This window comes from Mesoplodon bidens, assembly GCF_964165515.1.
Source record: "Mesoplodon bidens genome assembly, chromosome: 3".
Lineage (NCBI taxonomy): Eukaryota > Metazoa > Chordata > Mammalia > Artiodactyla > Ziphiidae > Mesoplodon > Mesoplodon bidens.
Genome location: NC_138178.1, coordinates 110,910,133 through 110,932,487, shown reverse-complemented (window position 1 = coordinate 110,932,487; position 22,355 = coordinate 110,910,133). Strand labels below are relative to the sequence as shown.

Below are 22,355 nucleotides of genomic sequence, written 5' to 3'. Positions count from 1 at the left end.
CTGCGTGTCCGGAGCCTGTGCTCCACAACGGGAGGGGCCCGTGTATCACACACACACAAAAAAGAAAGAAACAGACTCACAGACATAGGAAACAAATTATGGTTACCAAATGGGAAAGGGAAGGGGGGGAGGGATAAATCAGGTGTACGGATTAACAGATACAAACTACTCTATGTAAAATAGATACACAAAAGGCACTTATTATATAACGTAGGGAAATACATTCAATATATTGTAATAACCTATAATGGAAAATAATCTGAAAAAATTCTATATGTATAACTGAATCACTTTGCTGTACAGCTGAAATGAATACAATATTGTACATCAACTATACTTCAGTTAAAAAAAAAGATTCACAGTAATAAGCCATACTAAGTAAAAGTAAAATATTCAGGCATTACAACTAAAATGTGCTACTGTTCAGTATTAACAAGAAATTCCCTCCAATCACCACCAATAAGGGCTGAGAGAAAGAAAATAATCTCCATTAACATAAAGTCTCTTACCTTCCATACTGGTTCTCCAGTGCTGTTTTTAATATGAGGCACATTAAAATTCAACATACGCTTCAAAGCCACTGGAAATGAAAACAGTCTTATTAAATATTACCAATGTTTTTAGGATTTCACTTTTCCACCACACTTATTACTTATTACCTCAAAACAAAATGCACAAATCACTCTAGTAAAACTGATTAATCAATATTAATGCTTATGTAGAAGTAGGGTCAGGCTTTGTAAGACAGTTTCATCAACAACTAAAGGGATATTGTCTGGGAGATTTTCTAATTTAAGCATCTTTGCCCAGATTAAAATGTGAAAGATGTTCAGGAAGAAGCCTTTTCCATGTCTCCCGATGATACCACACTACATTTTATATAGATGCAAAAAGAAATTGTCAGTCACGACCTTGTAGTGGCCTTGACAGATAACTGGTGCTGTTGTCTATTTACTGTATGGCTGAAAGCATAGATTAAGATAAGTTTTTCTAAAAACAAAAATCCTCTATGATATATTTAATTGGTTCATATTTAAAGGTTTTAAAACCTAAATACAGCAGATCTATTTTTTAGTTATCCTGGAGTTCATTCTATGGCCAATTTATCCTATCAGATTCACTTGTGAGACTTTCCTATAGATGTGGTAGGTAACTGATAACTCCTGCTTAAAAAATATACAATTCTATAATCATAGCAGTTACGCTCTATGTCTTATAGTATTTTGTGGTTTTTACTGCTCATCTGTTCATGTGTTACAGAAGACTCAGAAATATTTTCTAAGGGAAATAAAAATCTTGATACACTTTTATGTGAAGTTGAGACGGCCAAATATTCAAGGGAGGGTAGTAGTTATCTGATTAAATGTTTAAATGATTGGTAACCCTAAAATCTACTTGGTTCATTTTTTTTTTTTTTTTTTTTTTTTCTTTTTGCGGTATGCGGGCCTCTCACTGTTGTGGCCTCTCCCGCTGCGGAGCACAGGCTCCGGATGCGCAGGCCCAGCGGCCATGGCTCACGGGCCCAGCCGCTCCGCGGCATATGGGATCCTCCCAGACCGGGGCACGAACCCGTATCCCCTGCATCGGCAGGCGGACTCTCAACCACTGCGCCACCAGGGAGGCCCATACTTGGTTCATTTTTAAAAAGCATTTGGATTAGGTTTTATTAAGTAATACAGAATAATCTACAAGCTAAACACCTACCAGAGAAGATAATAATACTCAAATCACCTGTGTATCAATTTACAGCATATTCACTCACTAGAAAAACTTCTATTAAATGCTTATTTCGTGAAGCAGGTTAAAATAATAAGAGATTGCACTTCAGTGATATATTTATATATGTATAGAGATACAGAGGTGATTTGTTGGTAAAATGTTAGTACCTAATGTCCAGCCAATAATATACATCGCCCATAATTTAGACCTACTTCAGAAGCTCACAGATGTTACAACAGTTCACAGAGGACACCTAGGAAGAATCACAGCCTGTGGTGCATATGAGTTCCAGGTGCATGGTGTTCTCCAGAGCTTTGCTAACTGAAAGAAGCCCATATCAGCAGATATTCCCACGTTTGCCTTCTCAGCACCATCTTGGTGAATTTCCCCATTTCTGAGCCTTGGCTAACTTGTTAACACGGATTCTGACACAATGGATTTGTTAATAAAGTACATGGCCTAAGACTCAATTGTGATTTATTTCCCAAAACATTCTCAATAGGCATCAGGGAAATGTTTACTTGTCCTACTATAGCACATAGTTTACCTTTCTCTCAAAGTAAGACAGAACTCAACTGGAGTACTAATTTGATAAACCTGGCATAACCTATGTAGTAATGATGTGAAATCTTGCTACAATGAAGTTTATTTCTGCAGAAATCCATATTATACTACTAGACTTTAACATTCTACAAAGTTTCTGCATATAAAAATTACTACCATCCAAATTTCATTTTTCAAAAAGCTCCTTTGTATTGGTACAGTCTCCCATAACATGTTATTTTTTATTTTAATATGTAGTATGACCTAATTCATTGAGGTTCATTAAGCTGTCAGAACCATACTGCAAAAGACAAGTGGGGCTTCTATTTGCTTACACAGATAAAATGAATGGCAGTTATTTCCCAAATTTTATTTGGACTTTTATATATTTAAGTTACAACTTATTTCATCTGATAGCTTACACTACATTATCTATTGGGGAAATGCAGAACACAACTCATTATGCACTGTGTCGTTAGTAGATTGAAGTCTATCATTAATTTTTCTTTGAATTGCAAAGGAAGGAATCAAGTACAGCCAAAATCCTTTCTGTAGGTCATGTTAATTGTAACCAGTTATATTCCTATTCCGATTTATATGCAAAAGAACATAATTAAAAGAGACACAACTTCCAAATATGCAAATTCTTAATGGCTTATCTCTATTAGCTTCTCAGAATTAACAGTATGCCAACTTTCAAGACAATTAGGTATAAACCAAGTTGCCATCAGAAGTTTCCAAAAAATAAGGCAAAACTAAAATTATCTAAGGTGGAAAAAATATCAAAGCTCAAGGGAAAGAATATGTATTTTTTAAAACCATACTTCACGGTATAAATGGAAGTTACATGACCATGCTCTGTTAAACATTAATAATGCGTAGTTTAAAAACACTAATTTAACAAATAATTAAAATGGGAAAGGTATTAATTCATTCGTTTTGCCATTCTTATATCCCATTCCCGCAAGCTGAAGACGGAAATCTTTATCACAGGCGTTTCTCTTCAGGTACCCCCAAAGACTGGTCCACAGGAGAGAAATGGCAGAATGTAATTTGCTCTGAAAAGAGCAACTAAATTTATAACTGTGGTGTAAGTGCCGGAAAATGAAACTCTCAACATTAAAATGTGAGAGAACTTAACCACGCGCAGAAACAAACCCGAAGACCACATAGGTGGCAAGGGCTGGAAATGCCAGGTGCCAGATCTGGTCGCCATGGCCTTTTGAGGCCCAGTAGGAAAGAGACAAGAGCAGGACCGCAGCAACCCGCTCACCCCTGAAGCCCCTTCCCCGGCACCACATCTGAGAGCCGAGTTCTCAAGCTAATGGCATCTCTTCCCTAAAAACTCAAAAGGGGAAGGTCTCTCCATGGTCTGAGAACGGGATTAAACTATTGGAGGTCTGTCTCCGAACTGCACGCACGCGACCGAGTGAGGGCGACAAGAAGAGGAATATGTTCTCACCGCAAGCACAAAACCCCAGGGAAGAGAAGGGAATAAGTCGGTACCTGTTTGTCTCTCTCGAATACTGGCTGCTGCGGCCGCCGCCATCTTGGCTCCCACCATACACTGCCCGGCTGAAGAGCGGAGCCCGATCATGACGTGGCCGCCCCGACCGCCCCGGAAGCAAAGATCGGAGGGGCGGGACCATAGAACGCCGAACCCCGCCTCCTCCAGGGTGACCCTCCCATACTCTCAGCTCTCTCCACAAAATTTAAGAGACCCAACGTGGGAATAATACCCGAACACCTGGCAGTGTTTACTTTCCAGCGGCGTAATAGTAGGAATTTTTATCCTGTCTAATCAAGCCACAGCTTCTCAAAGGGTAGCTGCTTTAAAGTGAGCTCTTAGGGCAGGAGCGTGTTGTAGTGCTAAGAACCTAAATACTGAACTGTTAGTTTGGTCGTCTACAGATCTCTTGTGGTGATAATAATCTAGGAGCTTAAGGATCACAGGACTAAAGTAAATGAAGCTCCTGGAACAAAACTGGCACTTAAATGCTAGCTCCCTTTTCTGTTTCCCCAGTGCAGCAGGAGGGGTCTCCCGTTTGCTCCTTTTCTGGGAAACAGGCAGCTTCGGAGCATTGCTCTAATCAGGCAGATTTCTTGTCTGTTAGGCAAAATGGTCTAGCTGCATGGGGTTGTTTTGCCTACATGGACACAAGCCAGGAAGGCGCAAAATGGCAGTTTGTATTTTCCTTTTAGTAACTGCAAAATCACAAAACATTACTTTGGCAGGGGGTGTAAGTGGATAGTGCAGGTGTCTTAATGTACACTTAAAGCCATGTGACGACAAAATGTATCCAATATTAATGATTTCTAATTTAATCCATAGATTTTTTTTACTGGATGTCAAAAATGGACACAAATCATTTCCCATATGGTCAACAGAGTTCACTTAGGATATTGCATTAGTTATTGAATATGTTCATTCTGAAGCTTCACCAAATTCTGAAATGAAATTAGAGACCCTGTGTCTCAAAAACTGGTTTGAAAACTTAACTTTTCGAATTTATGAGAAATTAAGTTACCCCAACGATTACATAAAGAGCAAAATTTTTAACCAAAACACAAAAGTTTATTTTTATGAAACTTAAGACAGGTGATCTCATTCTTAATGCCATTAGGGAACACCCTAGAACTGGACCTACATTCTTTTTTTTCCTTGTGTATATTTTTTTCACCTTTTTTGAGGGTATAATTGATAAATTTGGCAACATATCTGAAACGTACATTGTGATGATATGATATATATGTATACATTGTGAAAGAATTCCCCCCACTTATTTACCACATCTATCATCTCACACATATATATATATATATATTTTAATTTTTTGGTGAAAACTTTTGAGTTTTACTCTCTTAGCATATTTCAATTATACAGTACAGTTAACTACAGTCACGTTATATATTAGATCCTCAGACCATACTCATCTTATAGCTGATTTTTTACTGCTTCCTATATATGGAATAAAAAAAAGAAAAGTGAAATCACCAATGAACTAGGTGTGTTGCAATTAAACAGAAATGACAGCTCCTGCCCTATGGGAAAGTTCTACTTAATTTTTTGTCTTCATGGAATATAAAATAAACAGGCTTTCCCACTGTCAACATCTGAGAGCCCAATCTTGTTCATTTGTTTACTTCTACTTTCAAATGCAAATCTATCTAACCATTTCAGAGCTCCAGCATAGACCTCCCAAAATATATGACTCATATGACATAGAACACTAAGGCATGTTTAACATTTGTGTACAGTATATACATTTGAAATGATATAAACTGTCCTGACCAAGGAGTGCACATAGTGTGGGCAAACAAATGTATAGGAAATATATGTCCCATAGAACAGTGGCAGTAAACAAACAGCCCCTGTAATGCTAAGACTGAGTAAGGTATTTGTAATGTGTTATTAGAATAAGGAAAGAAACTATGGCTGTTAGAGTGTTAGTTAACCTAACTTTTTTAGCTGTTTAACTGACTCTACCTATCCAGATTTTTGGCTAAAATAATATAATTATTCTGGCAAACTATTATTTTACATTAGGGGATAGATAGTTTTAACAGAGAATACCTCAGAACAGCTCATCCAAGAGAGGTTCCTACGTGTCAGCTGATAACTGCTTGCAGGATCTCTCAAATGGGGAAAGGATCTATTATCTACACAGTATATTGTCAGAATCTTAACCTTGTTAAATCCTAACAAGTTACTTGATTTAGTTTATATAAGCACTTCACATTTAGTAGCAGAAACACATTTAGAAAACTTCATTATAAGTGTCATGTATTTTTGTTGTATCTGAAGTCTTTTTAAAAAAAGGGAAACTAGGCTGACATAAACTATCACCTAACATAATACCTGGCATACAGTAGATATTGGAATATGTTTGGCAATTTGAAAAGATAACAGTCAAAATGAGAACTTGAAAATAGGATTTCTTCAAAGCAATCCAAATTTTCCTAAACTATACGTAATACACATTCAAGTAATCCATCAATGTGTTTTTATGCTTTACATTGCATCACTTAGAGCATAAACTTAGTTTAATAGCTTATTGTAAAATTAGCAACAAAGCTGTGATAAGCACTATATATAAGAATTACACATTTATAAATAGAATCTTGTTCTAATCATTTTCTTATAATGATTGAATGTAAAAGGCAAAGTCACCGAGAAAACTTACCTATTATATTACACTCTCCCTTACTGCACATTTAGCATTGAGTACAAAAGTTCCAAGAGCTTCCATATAATTAGGGGAAAAAATTAAAAGAAGTTTGGAATAAAGCAGAAGCCCAAGTAAATTTTCAAGTTAGTAATCAAATGAAAGCTTTTTACTTGACCCAAACAATGACTAATTTATAATATGGAAATTAAATATTACAAAGTACAAAGTAATGAGCTAGTTTCCGATATTTTAAAGAATCTTTACCTTAAATACTAAAATAGTAAAATGACTAAGTACAAGAATAGTAGAGAATTGTATAAATGCCTTCAGATGAAGTTCTCACACCAAAAAATTTAAAATTGTTTAAAAAAAATGAATATAAAACTAACCTAAGACCATTAACAGTAGATGAATACAAGGCGAATTTATGCTTTTTCTTGATAATGAGAGTAACAGAAAACAAGCTTGAAATATATGGCATTTAGATGATTGAAATATTTAAGAAATACATATACACATTTATAAAGGTTTATAGCATAATTCCTTTTTAAAATCAATGTCAGTAGGAACTATGCATTGGCTATAACAACGAACAGAAAAAGAACAAACATAATACCAACAATTTGACATAGTAACAATGCAGAAAATAACCTACAGGTTTCTCTGACATATCTTGACTGTAAAGATTAATCTAAAAATCATACTGATGGAATATCCTTAAAGCCAGAAAATATTTTGCAATATGAAAATTTATACTTCACTTTAAAACATGAATATACTAAGTTATTTACATCACTTTATCCCTAAGGCCCTGTCTACACATAAAAGAAGAATTGAAACACTTTTTAATTGTAGCCAACCCAAGCACACTGCCTCCCCACCAGCCCTCCCCACCCAAAAAGCATGTGAGCTTTAACAGCTTTAATTACCACTGTAATTAAATGAATTCAAACTACAAATAACCAGAAAATAGCTTTAATTAGGTTTTCTGGTTTGTATTGGTTTAATGGCTTTTAAAATTTTATAAAAACTAGGTAGGTTAAGAAATAAAGTATCCAGTTTGTCAACACATTTGGAATAAAAGCTGTATGGTGAGGTTAAACCTCTTTTTTGATAATTGATGCTTTAATTACGTTTGATAATGTAACAGAATTCAACACAAGACAAAGAAATGCCTTGTTTAATGTTTTAAAACCTTCAAGTTAAAGTTAAACTTTAATTTGCTGGGTCTGTTACAAAATGTAACAAAATTATACTAGGATTATGTTTTAGTTTTCCTTTGGTATTAATAAGAGATTTATTACCAGTATCAAACCAATCCTGTCATTTGTCTTTAAAAATATCAATAATTTAAGGATGCTTCTTGGAGAGGATGAGAATACGATGGCTGATACCTGTTATATGTAGCAAGAAAAATGTGCTTAAAACCAAGCATTTTACCTCTCATACGATTTATTCTGGTGAAAAACCCATTTATATTTGATAACAGATTAGGGACATTACTTTTCCAGTTTCTTCTTTTGCAAGAGTACAAATATGGTGACACAACTATGGGATTAGGTATCTTCAAATTGTTATTACATAATCTCTTGTTACTTCTAGGTATTCTTTGACTTTTAGTAGCATTAATAAAGTTAAAAAAGAAAGGAAATGGAAGAGTTTATAGAAGGATAACAGTTAATTCTGCATGGCTGAGATTAGAGTGGGTTTTTCATTCTATTTGTGATTCTTTCTTATACATTTCTACATTGTTTATATAACAGGTATCTTTCAAAAGCAAAGAAGATAACTATATAATGCAATGGTGCCAGCTTACCTTTCATACAACCATCTTGATAATAAATAACTGTCAAATAGCCAAACCTACCAAATGGCAATCCACAGAGATCATTCTATTCAGATAACCTAAAATGTGGATCAGACATAATGTGTTCTAATACCACACATGGGATACAGGAAAAAAAAAAAAATCCTATGATTACAGCCAAAGGCTTGAAAGAAGACACTTACTTAGGGATTTTCAACTGTATTTTAATCCACCTCAGAAGTGTTTTAAGACTATGGAATGTCCATAGATTCTAGAATATTTGTGCAATTCTGCTTTTTAATATAATACTTCCCTTTAGGCATAATCTAATTGCAGTGTGGATCTATTTTAACATAACTTAATAATCTAAAAACATTTTAAACTAATTTAGTGCCATCCTAGAAAAGGATACATATAACACATACCCCAAAATATATGACTTTGATTTATATAACAAGATTTATCATTTACCTTTCCTATTTAATGCTTTAAAATAAAATAAGTAATAATTTGAAAACTGCATAAAACTAGAAAAATCACTGTGGCATCCTATAGCTAATCCCAATTTACAAAAACAGTGAGTACAAATTTTCTTCTTATATATAGCATGCTACTATACTGGAAGAAAGTCTGTACAGCCATTCTAAAAGTATTTATATTGAGGTTTATGAAGCATGTATATTAAGAAAATAGAAAAGTATCAACTTTGACTGGTACACCTTAACAAAAAAACTTTTTAGCTTAAGTGGCCAAAATATTCCTTTATGTTCATATCATATATTTTATTGGGCCAAGTTTGCTCAAAAGTGATGATGGACAGATTTCTGAAACAAAAAGTATCAACAGCAGCTTTTAAAGAAGCATCTCTTTGTTCAAAACAGTTAATGTCCAATGAAGTGAGAATTTTCTTCCTTTTCTAATCTTAAAGTGTTTTTTATGGCAAAGTCCATATTTTCTTGAAATTCTTTATATGTACTGGTGATAGGAAGAGCTAAGCAGTTATTACACTTGTTTCCAACAGGAAAATCCATATGAAGGCACTCAATTGATGGAGTGGGTTTAAATCCAGCAGGTGGAATGGAACTGCAACCAGTAGCAAAAATAAGAATGTCTTCCATTGTTACTGTAGATGTACCATCTGAAAAGAATACCAAAAAAGGAAAAAAAAGAAAAAAAATCCATGTTATATATTGCTACCATCACAGACTCTTCCCCAACTAGACCAGACATGTTGAAAAGCAGACACCCACATTAACAGAGATGCATAAGAGGAAAACTAAATCACTAAGTGTAGTAATAGGAAAATGGTATATTGAATACATGTTTATTTGCATTTCAAAGTAGGTCTCATACAATCATTTGGTTGACTTACTCACTGTATATTTAAATGTCTTCCTTAATATAAAATTATCATATAGTCCAAGAGGTTCAGTAGGTTTTGAAACTCCATCTTTCAGGGATATGATCCTACAAACAATTTTAAACCACTTCTAGACCATTGTTATTTGATAAACTATTTCAACAAAGGAAAAACTAAGATGGTGTAAAACAACCAAACAACCTAGCTAAAAAATTTTCAACTAAAAGTTAAATTGTTTTACACCATGTTAAACAGAATGAATTTACATTGCTAAGGCTCAATGATAAATATCATTACCATGCTCTGACCAATGGATGAATAATAATTCAATTTAACTTAAAATTTAAAAAGGTGAAGTAAATGACTAGCTTTTAGACTATCCTGTGCTGTGGCAATCACCCGTATATTTAAAGTTTTCTAGGAAGAATACCTCTCACTTCAAATTACCTAGAGGAAAACAACCAAAAAATATAACTTTACTATGTAACCTTTCCTATCACTTTCAACTCAGTCATATAAACTTGTTTTGAAACAAGTTTTGTAAATAAGTAGTTAGATTAAAGTCTTACAATAAAAAGCAAAACTCAAAGAAATAAATATCCCAAAACAAAATTTCTACGACAGTTAAATAAAAATAAAACATCTACATACCCTCAACAGCCTGTAAGTAACTGTTCCAAAACCCCAAAGCCTGTACGTCAGATAATGTGTGTACTGCAAAAAGATCACTAAGAATTTTTGTGGAAAGATTCTCAGGTTTATGACAGAAGATGTTACAAAATGCTTCTGGATAAGTCTGAATTTTCTCCAAAACACCAAGAGTTTTCAGACCCTGTTTAAAACTTAAGAGAAGAAAAATAATGAGCCAACATTCATACACATGTGTTTGGAATGAACATTTCTAGCTAATTTACTATCACATATATGTGTGAAAAAGAGAGAAAAAAAAAAGATGTGGGAAAAAAAGGTGAGGAAAAACACAGAAAAATATGGATACACTTTATGTGATATGATATTTTCAAATCAATAACAAGCAAATGTATTAATATAAAATGAATATTTTCCATGCCTACATTGTTTGGCTTTATGGAATAGTTTTAAAATCAAGCTAACAATTTTTTATTAAGAGGAAAAAAGTAGATATCTAAAATTTTACACTTCAAAGCTAGTTAGTATACAATGAAAGACTGCAAAGAAAAAGAATCATAAACTTGAGCAACATAAAAATTTAAAACTTATGTATTGCTAAAAAGAAATTAACAAAGACAAAACAAAGTGGGAAAATATTGATACATGATAGAACACTAATTTCTCTAATATAACAAAAATACAAATCATTTTCTAAAAGAACTCAATAGGAAATACAATATATGAATGCATTATTAAGAAAATACAAGTAACAAATGAATTTTTAAAAATGCACATTCTCACTAATAAGCAAAGAATGAAGATGATACCATTTTTGCCTACCAGACTGACTAACCCTAACTGTGGCTATGGATTCCTTATCCACCTCCTCAGGTACCCTACTACACTGACTTATCTTCCCTTCTATTAGCTCTTCCTCAAGAGCACAAAAATATGCTTATCTTTCCCATTTTTGAATAAGGGAAAAATTCACTCAATCCCATCTGCTTTCCTTTGAGACAACCTATGTGAAAGACTTACCTACATTTACTGTCTCCTTTTCTTAATTTCGTATTCGCTTTCCCTCCACTCCTTTCTACATCTCAGGAATAACTGCCCTAAGTGCATGAATGATGTATGGGATCAGTCTCCTGGTTTCCCCTTATATCTCTGGCCAGACCTTCTGAGTCTCTTACAAAGCTTCTTCTTTCTTTGCTTTGCCTTAAATGTTACTGTTTGTCCCTCATGGATCTGTAACAAGGCAAATTTCTCTTTTTTCTTACCATATCCCATGGCTTTATTTAGCAGGTTTATATTCATTAGCTATAAAATCTATTATTTCCAGGCCAGAATATATACCCAACAGACTGCTGGGTACCACATATTCCAAGCACCCAAACTTATTAAGTCCAAAAGAAAGCTAAGTGACAACAAATACCTCCATTATTCATCCTATTAGTGTAGCTAAATCTGAAAGTCATTCTTAACTCTTCTCTCTGCCACTCCTAATTACAAATCCTATGAATTTCCTTTTTTGAAATCCCTTTTATCTGCTCATTTCTCCATATACCAGTGGAACTGTTGTACCAGGTGTGTAAGTTTCCAAGTTGATTTTCCATGTAAACCCCCGTACTGTCATTCATCCTTAGGTATGTTGGATGGAGGCCCCCAAAAGATATGTCCACATCCTATTCCCTGGAACGTGTGAATGTGATCTTAGTTGGAAAAAGGGTCCAGGCAGATGTAATTAAGTTAACGATCTTGAAATCATTCTACCTAGGTTATCTGGGCTCACCCTAAGTCCAATGACAACTGTCTTTATAAAAGATACACAGAGAGGAAAAGGCCATGTCATATAGATTCAGAGATTAGAGTTATGCAACCACAAGCCCCCAGAAGCTAAAAGAAGCAAAGAATGGATTCTCTTCCTCAATTCCCAGAAAGAATGAAGCCCTGCTAACACTGAGACTTTGGACTTCTAGCCTCCAAAACTATGGGAGAATAAATTTCTTTTGTTTTAAGCTACTCAGTTTGTGATAATTTTTTACAACTGCCATAGGAAACTAATAATACACACTCTGCACATGAAATAAAGTCCAAACTCCTTAACATGGCTTTTAAGGTCCTCCACAATACAATTGCTGACTTTCTTGTTTGCTTTTAACTTTCACCTTACACCTAACTTTGAAGCAAATTTCAGCCAAACTTAAGTTCTCCTTTATAATTTTACTTTTAATTAAAATGAAATATTTCAAGCTTATATAAAAATCCAGAGTACTTCCGGGGAAGATGGCAGAAGAGTAAGACGCGGAGATCACCTTCCTCCCCACAGATACACCAGAAATACATCTACACGTGGAACAACTGCTACAGAACACCTACTGAACGCCGGCAGAAGACCTCAGACCTCCCAAAAGGCAAGAAACTCCCCACATACCTGGGTAGGGCAAAAGAAAAAATAAAGAGACAAAAGGATAGGGACGGGACCTGCACCAGTGGGAGGGAGCCGTGAAGGAGGAAAGGTTTCCACACACTAGGAGCCCCTTCGCGGGCGAAGACTGCGAGTGGCGGAGGGGGAAAGCTTCAGAGCCGCGGAGGAGAGCACAGCAAATGGGGTGCGGAGGGCAAAGCGGAGAGATTCCCGCACAGAGGATCGGTGCCGACCGGCACTCACCAGCCCGAGAGGCTTGGCAGGGCTGGGAGCTGAGGCTCGGGCTTCGATCAGATCCCAGGGAGAGGACTGGGGTTGGCGGCGTGAACACAGCCTGCAGGGGGTTAGTGTGCCATGGCTAGCTGGGAGGGAGTCCGGGAAAAAGTCTGGACCTACTGAAGAGGCAAGAGACTTTTTCTTCCCTCTTTGTTTCCTGGTGCGCAAGGAGAGGGGATTAAGAGCGCTGCTTAAAGGAGCTCCAGAGACGGGCGCGAGACGCACCTAACAACACGGACCCCAGAGACGGGCGTGAGATGCTGGGGCTGCTGCTGCCGCCGCCAAGAGGCCTGTGTGAGAGCACAGGTCACTGTCCATGCCCCCCTTCCGGGGAGCCTGTGCAGCCCGCCACTGCCGGGGTCCCGGGATCCAGGGACAGCTTCCCCGGGAGAGCGCACGGCGCGCCTCGGGCTGGTGCAACGTCACGACGGCCTCTGCTGCCGCAGGTTCGTACGGCACTCCGTAACCCTCCCTCCCCCCGGCCTGAGTGACCCAGAGTCCCGGAGGCGGCTACTCCTTTAACCCCGTCCTGTCTGAGAGAAGAACAGACGCCCTCTGGGGACCTACACACAGAGGCGGGGCCAAATCCAAAGCTGAGACCCGGGAGCTGTGAGAACAAAGAAGAGAAAGGGAAATCTCTCCCAGGAGCCTCAGAAGCAGCGGATTAAAGCTCCACAATCAACTTGATGTACCCTGCATCTGTGGAATACCTGAATAGACAACGAATCATCCCAAATTGAGGAGGTGGACTTTGAGAGCAAGATTTATGACTTTTTCCCCTTTTCCTCTTTTTGTGAGTGTGTATGTGTATGCATCTGTGTGAGATTTTGTCTGTACAGCTTTGCTTCCACCATTTGTCCTAGGGTTCTATCCGTCCATTTTTTTTAAAAAAAATTTTAATAATAATTTTTTATTTTAATAACTTTATTTTATTTTATCTTACTTTATTTTATTTTACTTTTTCTTTCTTACTTTCTTTCCTTCCTTCCCTCCTTTAGACAACAAATCATCCCAAATTGAGGAGGTGGTCTTTGAGAGCAAGATTTATGATTTTTTCCCCTTTTCCTCTTTTTGTGAGTGTGTATGTGTATGCTTCTGTGTGATAGTTTGTCTGTATAGCTTTGCTTCCACCATTTGTCCCAGGGTTCTATCCGTCTGTTTTTTTGGGGTTATTTTTACAAATAATTATTTTTTATTTTAATAACTTTATTATATTTTATCATACTTTATTTTACTTTATCTTCCTTCTTTCGTTTTTCTTCCTTCCCTCCTTTCTTTCTTTCTCTTTCTTTCTTTATACTTCTACTAATTCTTTCTTTCTAATCTTTCTCCTTTTTATTATGAGCCATGTGGATGAAAGGCTCTAGGTGCTTCACCCATGAGTTAGTGCTGTGCCTCTGAGGTGGGAGAGCCAACTTCAGGACACTGGTCCACAAGAGACCTCCCAGCTCAACATAATATCAAACGGTGAAAATCTCCCAGATATCTCCATCTCAACACCAGCACCCAGCTTCACTCAACAACCAGCAGGCTACAGTGTGGACACCCTGTGCCAAACAACTAGCAAGAGAGGAACACAACCCCACCCATTAGCAGAGAGGCTGCCTAAAATCTTAAGTCCACAGACACCCCAAAACACACCACCAGACATGGACCTGCCCACCAGAAGACAAGATCCAGCCTCATCCACCAGAACACAGGCACTAGTCCCCTCCACCAGGAAGCCTACACAACCCACTGAACCAACCTTAGCCACTGGGGACAGACACCAAAAACAACGGGAACTACGAACCTGCAGCCTGCAAAAAGGAGACCCAACACAGTAAGATAAGCAAAATGAGAAGACAGAAAAACACAAAGCAGATGAAGGAGGAGGATAAAAACCCACCAGACCTAACAAATGAAGAGGAAATAGGCAGTCTACCTGAAAAAGAATTCAGAATAATGATAGTAAAGATGATCCAAAATCTTGGAAATAGAATAGACAAAATGCAAGAAACATTTAACAAGGACCTAGAATAACTAAAGATGAAACAAGAAACAATGAGCAACACAATAAATGAAATTAAAAATACTCTAGATGGAATCAATAGCAGAATAACAGGCAGAAGAACGGATAAGTGACATGGAAGATAAAATAGTGGAAATAACTACTGCAGGCAGAATAAAGAAAAAAGAATGAAAAGAACTAAGGACAGTCTCAGAGATCTCTGGGACAACATTAAACGCACCAACATTCGAATTATAGGGGTTCCAGAAGAAGAAGAGAAAAAGAAAGGGACTGAGAAAATATTTGAAGAGATTATAGTTGAAAACTTCCCTAATAATATGGGAATGGAAACAGTTAATTAAGTCCAAGAGGCACAGAAAGTCCCATACAGAATAAATCCAAGGAGAAATATGCCAAGACACTTATTAATCAAACTGGCAAAAATTAAATACAAAGAAAACATATTAAAAGCAGCAAGAGAAAAACAACAAATAACACACAAGGGAATCCCCATAAGGTTAACAGCTGATCTTTCAGCAGAAACTCTGCAAGCCAGAAGGGACAAGTAGGACATATTTAAAGTGATGAAGGAGAAAAACCTACAACCAAGATTACTCTACCCAGCAAGGATCTCATTCAGATTTGATGGAGAAATTAAAACCTTTATAGAAGCAAAAGCTGAGAGAGTTCAGCACCACCAATCCAGCTTTACAACAAATGCTAAAGGAACTTCGCTAGTCAAGAAACACAAGAGAAGGAAAAGACCTACAATAACAAACCAAAAACAATTAAAAAAATGGGAATAGGAACATATATATCAATAATTACCTTGAATGTAAATGGACTAAATGCTCCCACCAAAAGACAGAGACTGGCTGAATGGATACAAAAACGAGAACCATATATATGCTGTCTACAGGAGACCCACTTCAGACCTAGACACACATACAGACTGAAAGTAAGGGGATAAAAAGATATTCCATGCAAATGGAAACCAAAAGAAAGCTGGAGTAGCAATTCTCATATCAGACAAAATAGACTTTAAAATAAAGACTATTAGAAGAGACAAAGAAGGACACTACATAATGATCAAGGGATTGATCCAAGAAGAAGATATAACAATTGTAAATATTTATGCACCCAACATAGGAGCACCTCAATACATAAGGAAAATATTAACAGCCATAAAAGGGGAAATCGACAGTAACACATTCATAGTAGGTGACTTTAACACCCCATTTTCACCAATGGACAGATCATCCAAAGTGAAAATAAATAAGGAAACACAAGCTTTAAATGATACATTAAACAAGATGGACTTAATTGATATTTATAGGACATGCCATGCAAAAACAACAGAATACACATTTTTCTCAAGTGCTCATGGAACATTCTCCAGGATAGATCATATCTTGGGTCACAAATCAAGCCTTGGTAAATTTAAGAAAATTGAAATTGTATCAAGTATCTTTTCCAACCACAACGCTATGAGACTAAATATCAATTACAGGAAAAGATCTGTAAAAATTACAAACACATGGAAGCTAAACAATACACTACTTAATAACGAAGTGATCACAGAAGAAATCAAAAAGGAAATTAAAAAATACCTAGAAACAAATGACAATGGAGACATGATGACCCAAAACCTATGGGATGCAGCAAAAGCAGTTCTAAGAGGGAAGTTTATAGCAATACAATCCCACATTAAGAAATAGGAAACATCTCGAATAAACAACCTGACCTTGCACCTAAAGCACTTAGAGAAAGAAGAACAAAAAAACCCAAAAGTTAGCAGAACGAAAGAAATCATAAAAATCAGGTCAGAAATAAATGAAAAAGAAATGAAGGAAATGATAGCAAAGATCAATAAAACTAAAAGCTGGTTCTTTGAGAAGATAAACAAAATTGATAAACCATTAGCCAGACACATCAAGAAAAAAAGGGAGAAGACTCAAATCCATAGAATTAGAAATGAAAAAGGAGAAGTAACAACTGACACTGCAGAAATACAAAAGATCATGAGAGATTACTAAAAGCAACTCTATGCCAATAAAATGGACAACCTGGAAGAAATGGACAAATTCTTAGAAATGCACAACCTGCCAAGACTGAATCAGGAAGAAATAGAAAATATGAATAGACCAATCACAAGCACTGAAATTGAAACTGTGATTAAAAATCTTCCAACAAACAAAAGCCCAGGACCAGATGGCTTCACAGGTGAATTCTATCAAACGTTTAGAGAAGAGCTAACACCTATCCTTCTCAAACTCTTCCAAAATATAGCAGAGGGAGGAACACTCCCAAACTCATTCTACGAGGCCACCACCACCTTGATACCAAAACCAGGAAAGGATGTCACAAAGAGGGAAAACTACAGGCCAATATCACTGATGAACATAGATGCAAAAATCCTCAACAAAATACTAGCAAACAGAATCCAACAGCACATTAAAAGGATCACACAGCATGATCAAGTGGGATTTATTCCAGGAATGCAAGGATTCTTCAATATACGCAAATCAATCAACGTGATACACCATGTTAACAAACTGAAGGAGAAAAACCATATGAACATCTCAATAGATGCAGAGAAAGCTTTCGACAAAATTCAACTCCCATTTATGATACAAACCCTGCAGGAAGTAGGCATAGAGGGAACTTTCCTCAACATAATAAAGGCCATATATGACAAACCCACAGCCAACATCGTCCTCAATGGTGAAAAACTGAAACCATTTCCACTAAGATCAGGAACAAGACAAGGTTGCCCACTCACACCACTCTTATTCAACATAGTTTTGAAGTTTTAGCCACAGCAATCAGAGAACAAAAGGAAATAAAAGGAATCCAAATCGGAAAAGAAGTAAAGCTGTCACTGTTTGCAGATGACATGATACTATACATAGAGAATCCTAAAGATGCTACCAGAAAACTACTATAGCTAATCAATGAATTCAGTAAAGTAGCAGGATACAAAATTAATGCACAGAAATCTCTGGCATTCCTGTACACTAATGATGAAAAATCTGAAAATGAAATCAAGAAAACACTCCCATTTACCATGGCAACAAAAAGAATAAAATATCTAGAAATAAACCTACCTAAGGAGACAAAAGACCTCTATGCAGAAAATTATAAGACATTGATGAAAGACATTAAAGATGATACAAATAGATGGAGAGGTATACTATGTTCTTGGATTGGAAGAATCAACAATGTGAAAATGACTCTACTCCCCTAAGCAATCTACAGATTCAATGCAATCCCTATCATACTACCACTGGCATTTTTCACAGAACTAGAACAAAAAATTTCACAATTTGTATGGAAACACAAAAGACCCCGAAAAGCCAAAGCCATCTTGAGAACGAAAAACGGAGCTGGAGGAATCAGCCTCCCTGACTTCAGACTATACTACAAAGCTACAGTAATCAAGACAGTGTGGTACTGGCACAAAAACAGAAAGATAGATCAATAGAACAGGATAGAAAGCCCAGAGATAAACCCACGCACATCTGGTCACCTTATCTTTGATAAAGGAGGCAGGAATGTACCGTGGAGAAAGGACAGGCTCTTCAATAAGGGGTGCTGGGAAAACTGGAAAGGGACATGTAAAAGTATGAGATTAGATCATTCCCTAACACCATACACAAAAATAAGCTCAAAATGGATTAAAGACCTAAATGTAAGGCCAGAAACTATCAACCTCTTAGAGGAAAACGTAGGCAGAACACTGTATGACATAAATCACAGCAAGATCCTTTTGGACCCACCTCCTAGAGAAATGGAAATAAAAACAAAAATTAACAAATGGGACTTAATGAAACTTCAAAGCTTTTGCACAGCAAAGGAAACCATAAACAAGACCAAAAGACAACCCTCAGAATGGGAGAAAATATTTGCAAATGAAGCAACTGACAAAGGATTAATCTACAAAATTTATAAGCAGCTCATGCAGCTCAATAACAAACAAACAACCCAATCCAAAAATGGGCAGACCTAAATAGACATTTCTCCAAAGAATATATACAGACTGCCAACAAACACATGAAAGAATGCTCAATATCATTAATCATTAGAGAAATGCAAATCAAAACTACAGTGAGATATCACCTCACACCAGTCAGAATGGCCATCATCAAAAAATCTAGAAACAGGGCTTCCCTGGTGGCGCAGTGGGTGAGAGTCCGCCTGCCGATGCAGGGTATGTGGGTTCATGTCCCGGTCCACGAGGATCCCACATGCCACGGAGCAGCAGGACCCGTGAGCCATGGCCGCTGATCCTGCGCGTCTGGAGCCTGTGCTCCGCAACGGGAGAGGCCACAACAGTGAGAGGCCCGCGTAACGCAAAAAAAAAAAAAAAAAAAAAAAAAAAAGAAAGAAAATCTAGAAACAATAAATGCTGGAGAGGGTGTGGGGAAAAGGGAACACTCTTGCACTGCTGGTGGGAATGTGAATTGGTACAGCCACTATGGAGAACAGTACGGAGGTTCCTTAAAAAACTAAAAATAGAACTACCATATGACCCAGCAATCCCACTACTGGGCATATACCCTGAGAAAACCATAATTCAAAAAGAGACATGTACCAAAATGTTCATTGCAGCTCTATTTACAATAGCCTGGAGATGGAAACAACCTAAGTGTCCATCATCAGATGAATGGATAAAGAAGATGTGGCACATATATAGAATGGAATACTACTCAGCCATAAAAATAAATGAAAGTGAGCTATTTGTAATAAGGTGGATAGATCTAGAGTCTGTCATACAGAGTGAAGTAAGTCAGAAAGAGAAAGACAAATACCGTATGCTAACACATATATATGGAATTTAAGAAAAAAAATGTCATGAAGAACATAGGGGTAAAACAGGAATAAAGACACAGACCTACTTGAGAACGCACTTGAGGATATTCGGAGAGGGAAGGGTAAGCTGTGACAAAGCGAAAGAGAGGCATGGATACACTACCAAACGTAAGGTAGATAGCTAGTGAGAAGCAGCCGCATAGCACAGGGAGATCAGATCAGTGCTCTGTGACCGCCTGGAGGGGTGGGATAGGGAGGGTGGGAGGGAGGGAGACACAAGAGGGAGGGGATATGGGAACATATGTATAACTGATTCACTTTGTTATAAAGCAGAAACTAACACAGCATTGTGAAGCAATTATACTCCAATAAAGTTGTAAAAAAAAAAGAAAAAAATCCAGGAAATATCAGAAAACCACGACTGCAACTTGATTTTGAAAGACATTAACATTTTATGTTTGCTCAGATTATTTTTAAGAAAATATTCTATTCACTCAACTAAATCTGCCCATTCATCAGTTTCCCTTCTCTCCTTTTACAACAAAAACTATCTGAAACTGCTATTTACCTATTCTGAAATTTTTACTATAGCCTGCATTTTATTTTACTTTCACTATATATGTATCCCTAAAAAATAACTAGTATTGGTTTGCTTGTTTTGAAACTTTCCAATAATGGTACCATACTGTATACTTATTTTTCTCCAATTTGCTTTTTCGAGAGTAATTTTTTCTAATTGTTATATAGTAATAGTTATTACTACATTTAGGAAACTAGTTCTGTCTATTTTGGGCAACTGTACTGAATTACAAAAAATTTTTTTATTGCTTCCTGCCGATTTTTGTATTTTTTAAAAAAAATTCCAATTTACCTTCTATTTAAAAAGTTATACTAATTCTTATTTTTTAAATGGTTACCTCAAAATTTTAATCGGCATATTGGAAATCTAAAGTGAACCAGGTATTTACCCTTTTCCTGAACAATACAAAGACCTGAGAACACTTGCAACTCTGGTAGCTCTCTCTTCCTATGCTACTTAAACATTTTGTTCCACCTTGTATCATAAATCCCCAAAGTAAACATTAATTTTTTGTACAGTCAGTGTTTATTTACTCTAAAATTAACAAATTTCTTTCATTACCATTCCTTCTCACTTGCACACCTCCCTGTTAGTGTCCTTTACCTCTTGTAACCTTGCTACACTCTTTACAGAAGCAGTTCTAAGATTATTTTAGTTGGACAGTCATCTAGACTACCAATGATAATTTTAATTCTTCCAATCCTTAATAACATTCACTTATTCATTTAGTCTTGTTGCCCTACTAGGACCTCCAGCATATTGTAGACATGAAGGGGGTAATTATACGTATCCCAGGCTTGTCATGGCCTTAAGAGGAATGTCTATCACACTTCATTAAGGATAATGTTTGCTGAATCTTTACTAGATAATCTTTATAAGGATATTTCAAATTGTTAGCTTAAAATTATGTATAAATGTTTAAATGCAGCAATTGCTTTTTTCACATGTATAACTGTATGAAAATTGTTTGATTTCTCTCTTTTAATCTATTAGTGGAGTGCACTAAGCAAGGTTTTTTTTTAATGTTCTACCTGCCTTGCTTCCTTTTATAAACAGTCCTCAGAATTGTTAGTAAATTTTGAGGCCATGTTGCTAGATACAAATATATTCAAGACTGCTGAATCCTAAAGAATTTGTTCTTTTTAACACTATTAGGATCATTTAAGGACAAGGCTTTTAAAAAAGATTAGAATTTCTTTCTTTTTTTGCTTTAAAGTCATTTATTTGCAATGCAATTTAAGATCCTCTGTTTTTTTAATATGAATCTAAGCTATTCACATGTATTTTAATTACCTATATGTTTTCTACCTTATGTTTTCCTTGAACATGTGTTTTTTCTTGCTTGTTTTTATCCCTCTTTTTCTGTTCACTATATGATTAAATGTTTTCTTTATTTCTACCCCCACTCCCATCAAACTGGTTTGGAAGTTACACACTCTATTCCTGTTATTTTAGAGTTTTCCCTTAAAATATATATACTTGGCTTAACAATCTTAAGGTAATTAATGCTTCCCCACTACTACCTCAAGAATACAAGTTCCTTAAAACAATAAATACAATGTCCATTCTCTTCTTACAGATGAACCTTTAGCTAGTATTTTAATTATTTTAACCATTTCTTACCAAAATTTAGTTGTCTTTTAAATGGCCAATGCTTCTTTTTATTTATTCATGTTTTTTCATTTCTTTGCTTACTCCTGGTGCTTGTATCTTACTTTTTCCTTCTAGGTTCAATTTCTTTCTTCCTTAAGTAGGTATTTTATTAATCTCTCCAGGAAAGAAGTAAACCTGTCTCAAAATGTCTTTATTCCCTCCTGTCTCTTGAATGATAACGTAACTAGCTCTGTGAAGTTACTATCTTGGCTGTCTGTTTTCAACGTCGATGTCACTGAAAAAAAGGCATCCGGTATAATTGATGCTCATTTTTACAATAATGTGTTTTTGCTCAGAACACAATTTCATCACAAAGTACACTACACTTCAGCATGTTAAGCCCTGTGAACCTGAAGAACTTCTCAAGCAGCATTTTCTATAATATTGC

The 22,355-nt window shown here is 36.2% G+C and overlaps 2 protein-coding genes across 2 annotated transcripts in view; both read right to left on the bottom strand.

The window, feature by feature from the left end:
• The window catches only part of SCFD1 (sec1 family domain containing 1), a 143,715-nt gene extending 139,844 nt beyond the window's left edge, over window positions 1–3,871 (bottom strand). The window contains exons 1-2 of the mRNA XM_081227676.1: window positions 3,769–3,871; window positions 510–580 (exon numbers count right to left, since the gene is read on the bottom strand). Coding sequence (XP_081083802.1) covers window positions 510–580; window positions 3,769–3,859 — 162 coding nt within the window. The 5' untranslated portion in view covers window positions 3,860–3,871. The remainder of the gene's footprint in view (window positions 1–509; window positions 581–3,768) is intronic.
• A 5,128-nt stretch (window positions 3,872–8,999) lies between these two features.
• The window catches only part of G2E3 (G2/M-phase specific E3 ubiquitin protein ligase), a 66,846-nt gene continuing 53,490 nt past the window's right edge, over window positions 9,000–22,355 (bottom strand). The window contains 3 exon segments of the mRNA XM_081227220.1: window positions 9,000–9,122; window positions 9,125–9,376; window positions 10,250–10,440. Coding sequence (XP_081083346.1) covers window positions 9,091–9,122; window positions 9,125–9,376; window positions 10,250–10,440 — 475 coding nt within the window. The 3' untranslated portion in view covers window positions 9,000–9,090.